The sequence below is a fragment of the Egretta garzetta genome, unplaced genomic scaffold (assembly GCF_000687185.1).
Source record: "Egretta garzetta isolate BGI_Z169 unplaced genomic scaffold, ASM68718v1 scaffold716, whole genome shotgun sequence".
NCBI lineage: Eukaryota > Metazoa > Chordata > Aves > Pelecaniformes > Ardeidae > Egretta > Egretta garzetta.
Window position 1 is genome coordinate 393,945 of NW_009260075.1, and position 8,180 is coordinate 402,124.

Below are 8,180 nucleotides of genomic sequence, written 5' to 3' on the forward strand. Positions count from 1 at the left end.
AGGCAGGGGCTCACCGCGGTTGCTGGGACGAAAATAAACATGAAACTTGAATTTCCGGGTTTGGTTCACCTTCCAGATGGCAGTGTGGGATCAAGGAACAGCGTTAGAGGGCATAAATCGTATGTTCGCCCCTGTGGTCTCAGCTAAGGCTTCTGTTTACTGGCTTTAACGCCCCCCCCCCCTGCCCCCTTTCTCTTCTGCTTTCCAACCCAAAATTGATTTTCCTCTGCGAGGGAAATGGGAATGGCTTTTCCTGTGCGGTACGTGCGTGTGAGGTGGTGGCAATGCTTGAAACTGAGGAAACGATTTCAACTCTTTAGTCTTGACAGTGCTGTAAGCCTTTGCGTTCTTTGTTTATGGTCGCTGCTTTTTTAAATTAGGTCATGTTTATTTTATACTTTCAGGTATATGAAGAAAAGGATTATAGAAGAGTTAGATTTGTTGGACGACAGAAGGAGGTAACTCGTTCTACTTTTACTCGCGGGAGAGAGGGTAGTTTGTGGGGGTTTTGGTTTATACCTGATATTGATGTCCTCAACTTGATGTTAAAAAAAAAAAACAACCCCAACCAATCCCAAAAAACGCAGCCAAAACTAACCAAGCAAAATAAAACCCCTACCAAAACCAAACTGGTTTGAATTTGGGGGTTTGTTGGGTTTTTCACTACGGTGAAAACTTTTCTTTTAAGACTGCTCACAGTAGCCTCTGTGTACCTCCCTACTTTTAGTGGATTTGGAAAATTCAAGACTTGCCCTACGCCTGTTGAGTGCTTACGTTGAGGCTGTGGAAGTTGTAGGTGTTTGAGCATTGTAAACTTGGGCCACGTTTTGCTTTAAGCACGTGTTTTAAGAAAACTTTAAGCATGTTTGTGTTGAGAAAACTTTAGTGCTGTTTGTGTTGAGAAAAATCACATCACTAAATGCTCTGCCGAATTGTGCATCTGTATATCTGTTTAAATGTGTGTTTTGAAGCTCATTTTGCTTCTGCGTAGTTAAAATCTTGATCTCTCCCTAAACTGAGTTTTCAATGAGGCCACTTCATTTCCAGAGCCTGGGAAGCATTTGCCGAAAACAGTGATGTAACAAATAAAACTAAAATTTAGAGTATTCTGAAATGACGAAGCCTCAAAGGCAAAGTCTGGTAACACCAGCATCAGCCAAGTGCACTGCTCTGAAGTTATCTCGTTGCCTGTTGCTGCTGCTGATCAAGAGAGTGGGTAGGTGAAATTGTAAGTCCATTAGCATCGAGTTCTCCATGACAACCGAGCAGCATGGCTCCATGAGGGATCTGCTGGCCTTTGGGAGAGAAACAGAGAACATTTCAGCTCCGCTGTATTCCTTGATGCCTGAGGATTTGATTAGTGCCTCAGTGTTAGTGCTGCAAGCATACATGTGTCATAGAGGCATTAAATGTAAGGTGCGGTAGATGTTTAATGTACTTGTGTATAATTATTCCCTTCCTAAATTAACCTGAACTGATTATGTTGATTTCTGAGTTCTCATATTGTGTTTACCTCATTGTATCATGGATGAAATTTAACTCGTGCTGTGTGGCAAAAGTGGGGATTCTACATGGAAAATGTCAACTTAAAGTGCTGAAGTAGCTCACTTCTGGGAGGATAATGGCAAAGCAGGTCTCTCCCTGTTTCTGTGCTCCTGCCGTAACTTTCCAAGGAAACATTCCTTAAAGCCTAATTCTCCACAGGACACGGGTCCCTCTGATGTGCCTTTGCCAGCAGCTGATTTCAGACTCTGCAGTGAGGAACACCCAGGGCTTTCAGTTTGGCCCAGCTCCTCCTCCTCCAGCAAAAGACAAGCTTTTAAGTCATAGAATCATAGAAGTTTTGGGTTGGAAGGGACCCCTAGAGGTCATCTAGTCCAACCCCCCTGCAGGAGCAGGGACACCGCTAACTAGATCAGGTTGCTCAGAGCCCCGTCCAACCTGGCCTTGAATGCTTCCAGGGATGGGGCCTCCACTACCTCTCTGGGCAACCTGTTCCAGTGTTTCACCACCCTCATTGTAAAGAATTTCTTCCTTATATCTAGTCTAAACCTACCCTGGTTTAGTTTAAAACCATTACCCCTTGTCCTGTCACAGCTGGCCCTACTAAAAAGATTTTCCCCATCTTTCCTATAGGCCCCCTTTAGGTACTGAAAGGCCGTAATCAGGTCTCCCTGCAGCCTTCTCTTCTCCAGGCTGAACAAGCCCAACTCCCTCAGCCTGTCCTCATAGGAGAGGTGCTCCAGCCCTCGGATCATTTTTGTGGGCCTCCTCTGGACCCGCTCCAACAGTTCCATGTCCTTCTTGTGCTGAGGGCTCCAGAGCTGGACGCAGTACTCTAGGTGAGGTCTCACCAGAGCTGAGCGTCTGCTGAGCGAGGTTCAATGCTATGTTTTAATTGTGAAATTGGAATAAGATTTACATGTTAAATACTAAAATGATCCTCGTCTGTGCTTATTAATGGGATCTCTCTCTAGGGGCTTCATCATTATCCCCCAGTGTGTTTCACCTGCTAGTATTGGGGTTTCACAGCCATGTCTGTAGTCTGAATCTTGTCTTGTTTCTGAAGCTAAAGCTAGCCTGTGAAGCTGGTGGCTGTACTTTCTCGCTCGCTTCTTCTCTTCGCCTTCAGTATGCTCCGAGTGGTCAAGCCTGGCTTGTGATCGGCCCATCCCATTGGCGGCAGCGTCTGGGGATGCAGCCTCTGAACGCACGTGCTCTCCATGGGGGCGTCTGGGCCCACGCCCCGGTGCTGCATGTGGTCTCTCTGGGTGGTGTCCAGAGTATGTGGCTATTGTCCCCTCAGTTCTGCCAGCCTAATTGTTAATGAAATCCATGTGTTTTAGCTGAAATCATTGTTCTCTGTGCTGGGTGTGCCAGAACCAGGGGATTAGTGCTCTTTGGCAAGGGCCTAAAGCCAGTAGCTGTGAGAAAACTGAGCACAGCGACTGTTAAATTGCATCTCCTGCAGTCCAACTGGGGTCATCCTGCCCTTGTACAATCCTGAAGGTACCACAGGACCTAATTCGACACCACCGTTCCAGCTTTACCCTTTCTGTTGGTCTGGTGCAGCAGCTGAAGCTATGAGAACTGACCTCAGAGCTGGTCCAGTTTAAATATAACCTCCTGCCTTCCCTCTGGATCTCTGGACCTGGGTCAGTTCTGAGTTTGGTTTCCTCTCAGCCTCCCAGACCCTGTACCGGCACAGACGAGTAGGTGGAAAGAAGCAGCAATGGGATTATCAAACTGGCACTATGGTCAGGAAAAAAATTGCTCATTGAATAATGCATTGGGCAAGGAGTGTTTGGACGTGCGGAGGGAAACAACCCCTTCCTGCTAACTAATGCTATGCTTTAATTGAAGGGGTATGATATACCTAAACCCACTTCTTTTTCCTTACAGTTTTTCTCAGTCTCTCTGCAAATTCCTAGACTCTGTCGTTTAGTAGGCTGAACCACGGGCAAGTCATAGCTGTACAGTCAATGAGAGGTTCTTGCTTCCCCCTTTCTCCACAAATACCTTTGTGGTTCAGAAATGTTGGGAAAACTGGAGTTCTGCTTCTGGTCTTGAAGCAGAGGTGCATCATGGTGCTATCTCCCTCCTTTTTCAGCATGAAACAAAGGATGCACAATTTTGAGCGTTATTAAAAGCAGCAGTAAAAATCCTTGCAGGTTGGCGAAGATTACATACATTGCTTGTAGACCCAGACCTCAGGCAGTGAGGTTCTTGATGTTGCCAATTTGCTTCAATACTGAAAGTTAATTTTCTGGTTAAATTTATTAAGCTGTCATCTTCTTTAGGTAAAGAAAATCCGGTTGTTGGCAAAACTGACTTTTCCACTGCTGTACCAAAAATGCAAATTTTGTGGAGACTTAATTGGAGGCTTGGTGAAAGATCATAAGTTGTTGTGTACTAGAACTATATGAAAATGCCATTGTAGTTCTTAGGGATTCATTTAATGGACCCTTGGCTATCTTTTTCCTAAGAATCTCATCTTCATTCAAACACCAGCCTGTTTATGAACCTTATACAGAGAGTAGCGGATAGTGCCTTCTTTGGGTGTGCATATCATTCTGTATTCTTGCTTGTATAACATTGCCTTTGAAAAAGCTGGCCCCTTCGGGAGCATGTTTAGCTGAGGGGCTGGGGTGGCGGTCTGCCCCGCGCTGTCTGGGAGCAGGTTGGAAGAGGCTGGTGCGGATGAGGGAGGAAGGCGCTGTGGCTGGCTGCCGTAGGTCCTGCTGAGGCGCAGGTCGCTGTGTCGCAGGCCTGTCCAGAGGTGGGTACGTTTGCCAGGCCATATAGACCTGCTCTGGGAAAAAGCCCTACTTGTCAGCGATGTGCATGTTCAGGAATTGTGTGCAAGATGGATTTACGGAGCGGCATAGTGACATGTAGAGGCTTTTCTTTTTTCCTTATGCTGAGCAATTTGCCTTTCTGACTGTTGTTATGCACCACGCTCATGTTTTCCTGAGATTCCTGTGCAGTGATAGAATAAGGTGCGTAGTGAGAGGCTCTAAATTACCAGCATTGTTATCTCACTCCTGACCTTACTTGTCCCACCATTATTTTTGAGTTTATCAGCAGTGAGTCTTTTGCAATTTTATCAGTCGCTAAAGCAGAATACAGAGGCAGTGTCAGTTAAATATCTTCTGTTCTTGGCTGCATGTTCCTGCTCACCTCTCTGTTGAATCTGCTTAGGTCACGTTGTAAACCTGAGCACCGATGTGGCCTGTGTATCAGGGGAAGGGGATTGCTTTTGCGGAGTTTAACATGCTTAGTTCACTGGCTTATAGCACAGCCTAAGAATTGGTGGAGGAGGTGGGAGGAAACGTATGCAGGAACTTCTCAAGATGGCTGTAGTGGAACTGCTTGGGCAGGCGGTAAATAGCAACTGCTTTCTGTTTGAGTGGGGAAGGTATCTGAAAGCTTCCTTTTTCTCTTACAGGTGAACAAGAATTTTGCGATTGATTTGATAGCAGAGCAGCCTGTGAGTGAAGTTGAAAGCAGAGTGATATCATGCGATGGTGGTGGTGGAGCTTTGGGACATCCTAAAGTATACATAAACTTGGTAATATCTTTTTGATCTGTGTATAGCATGTTTTGCCTGTCAATTCTTGTTTGTAAGATCATCTACTTTTTGGCATATTAGTGTAACAAAGTAAAAGGATTAACCAAGAGGTGTTAATTTTATTTGCTGCCTAATATAAAATTGAGATTTCTACTCAGAAGAGCTAGAGGGTTTCCATTTGAAGTTACCAGCCATTTCTTGCTCTTGATTTTGATTTGTTTGATGGGACAATATTTTTTTTTTTTTTAAAATAAATTAACTACAAAGTAGTATGAGCAAGCAGTGCCTTGTGAGCAAAAAATAACATGCTTGCTGTGTTTTGAGAAACTCACTCTAATTATTTAAATGCCACTGTGTAGACTGAGGATACATTTGCAATGTTCTTAGGAATATGCAATTTATTTTGAATCCTGCATGTTCAAGGAAAAAAACCAAACAAACATCAAAATTCTTTCAGTCTTTGGGAATCTTGGTAGTTCTGAAGATTGAAAGTTTCCATCGTGGTCAGAGAATCAGTGAAGAATAAATGTCTCATCATCTTTGTGTTTACCCTGACAACAGTGATAGTTTCCAGTGTATTATTATTCTAGAGAGTAAGAATATTGAGACTCCTGTCTTTTGACCTTGGTGGAGTCAACAAGGACCTGTTTCTTAGGTACTGTTCTCAGGCAGACCCTGACTGCAGATGTCTTAAAATCTTTGCCTGCCCACTTAAACTCTGACATTTGATTAATACCCAAAAGAATGGTGGGGGAGAGCTGGTGTCCTTCAGTGTCAGTGTTGTTGCGACTCCTAACTATAATCACAAGCATTTCTATTTTGAACAAAGTAAGCACTTTAAAATGACTCATTTTACATTATTCAAACTCAAATGCATGGAGGTTATAATTCATAAAACTTAGGAAGCTTGTGTTCTTCACTTAAGTTCTGTAGCACACTGTTGATTCATTAAGGAATGCTTTAGTCTTTGTGAATTTTGAGTTCTTTTTGTTTTAACAATCAAATTACAAGATGTCTGTGGTTTAGTTCTAATGTCTGCAAAGAGAGAATGGTATTAGACCAGCTTGCTTCCCCTAGCCCTAACAATTGAAATATGGGGTTTTGGGGGTGGAGGGTAGTCTGGATTTTTCACTTCTGATCCTGTATTATGGAAGGAGAACCGTGAGATTACTTCATTTCATGACTGCAGATAGTCATGTTGCTAAATAACAGAAGATCCCTTAGTGTTTATCTAATTGTCTTTGCTTTTGTCATGTTAAGGAGGACTACAACAACAGCTTGCAGTCAGTCACACTTTCTAAATTTAAAAAAAAATGTATCTTTTGGAGAGAGGAATAAAATTTTATACAGTAGTAACTGCTACTTTTCTCTAAAACGTTTTCCTTAAGAATTTCTCCTGGAATCTTACTGAAATTTCCGCCTTCCATGCAACCAACTCTTGTCAGCTTGCATTACTGGCCAAAATTCCTGTCTAGATATAGCTTGGAAATGCCACATTCTATTCTGTATTAAAATAATTATGAAATTATCTTTTCAGAACATTGAAATAGATATGACCGAACTGACTTAAGATGTCAAGTTTGGTAAGATGATCCATTATTGATGAAGAGATATCAATTGGCTTGACTTTAAGATTATATTGTTGAGATTAGGCCTGGTAGTTAAAAGGCTGGCAGAAGGGAAGCTGCATAGGATACAGACATCAAGCATGAACCTCATACCATTGTTCTTACTTCCAGTGTTTCGAATAAGATTAAACTCTGTACTTCAGCTATATTGATCTGTTTTATGATGGCACATATAAGTAAGAGAAAATGTGTAATTTCTACAAGTTTTTATAAAGTGAAAGTAGCAGCTGTTGTATTTTTTTATATTTTTGCAGGACAAAGATACAAAGACAGGAACATGTGGCTACTGTGGACTTCAGTTTAAACAGAAACATCACTGAAGGATTATCCCTGCGTGCTTGCAGATTTCTCTTCAGATGTTAACGTTTAACTATAAATAAACAATATATTTAGAAACCTGAGATTAATGTTTGTGTTTATCTTGACTATGGGAAGTCCAATCTGTACCTTTTTAAAACCCAGCTTGTCAGGTATTTGAGAGCTGAATAGTACAGTATTGGTACAACGGTACAATATTACAGTATCTGTTTTGTGCTCAGTTTGGTTTTCGTGGAACAAATATCCTGCCTTGTTCGGCAGACTTCTTGCAGGCTTGGAAATGGCATTTGGCTGCAGCACAGGTTTGGTTTGTACTGGGTAGATTTGTATTCTTTTCAACACTGAATTGGATGTAAATGTTTACTGGGGGATTAATTATCCTAGGTATTTGTCTTTTGGCATCATTTGACACTCTTAATTTGTTCATGGCCTAGTATCTAGAGATTCACAAATGGAAGCACACAGATACTATGAAACTCGGCATTACAACACATACTCTGGAAGTGAGGTTGTCATCCAGGAATTAAGTAGATACACTTGCTACTTCTTTAAAAGAAACAGATAGTGTACCTTAGAATGGTAATTGGTGTGAGCTGGAGAACTACCTAAGCTGACACATGTGAAGGGTGAGGACATCAGCATTTGTCCTCTAACTTGAGAGGATCAGAGTGTAAATATCTGATTCTGCTTGGGTTTCACACCCTTGAAAACTCTTTAGGAACTGGGTCTTGTCAGACTCAAAGTAGGGATTGCTCCATTACAGGTAGCAGCTTCTGGACCTGTAATATGGAGTATCTGGCAGTGAGAGCATCCACCTATGTGTAACACCACCTAGGCTGTGTGAGGCTGGTTGTAGGACATCATCTCCCTTCTTGCTTAATTACACTTGCATAGCATTCCATCATGTAAGCATGACTCTCAAACAGGACGTGTGTCTGGAGAAGGAGGGTCTGAGTTTTGGTCTTTGCTCCAGAGACCACTTTAATCTGTTGTCAGTAAATGACTTTTTTTTTTTTTTTTTTTTTTTTTTTTGAGATGCTGGTGATAGAACGTGGTCCCAGGTAGTAACTACTGCTTGGCCAAAGTTTAACGGGTCATGATTCTAAACCTGCTGTTTACATCATTTTAGTTAAATTGATGTGGTGGTATCAAGTTGAACCACA

The 8,180-nt window shown here is 42.3% G+C and overlaps 1 protein-coding gene across 1 annotated transcript in view; it reads left to right on the top strand.

The window, feature by feature from the left end:
- NDUFS6 (NADH:ubiquinone oxidoreductase subunit S6) overlaps positions 1-7,096 on the top strand; it is a 24,823-nt gene extending 17,727 nt beyond the window's left edge. Inside the window, exons 2-4 of the mRNA XM_009641318.2 lie at positions 405-458; positions 4,949-5,071; positions 6,954-7,096. Of these exons, the coding sequence (XP_009639613.1) occupies positions 405-458; positions 4,949-5,071; positions 6,954-7,019 (243 nt within the window). The 3' untranslated portion in view covers positions 7,020-7,096. The remainder of the gene's footprint in view (positions 1-404; positions 459-4,948; positions 5,072-6,953) is intronic.
- Positions 7,097-8,180: the final 1,084 nt, after the last annotated feature.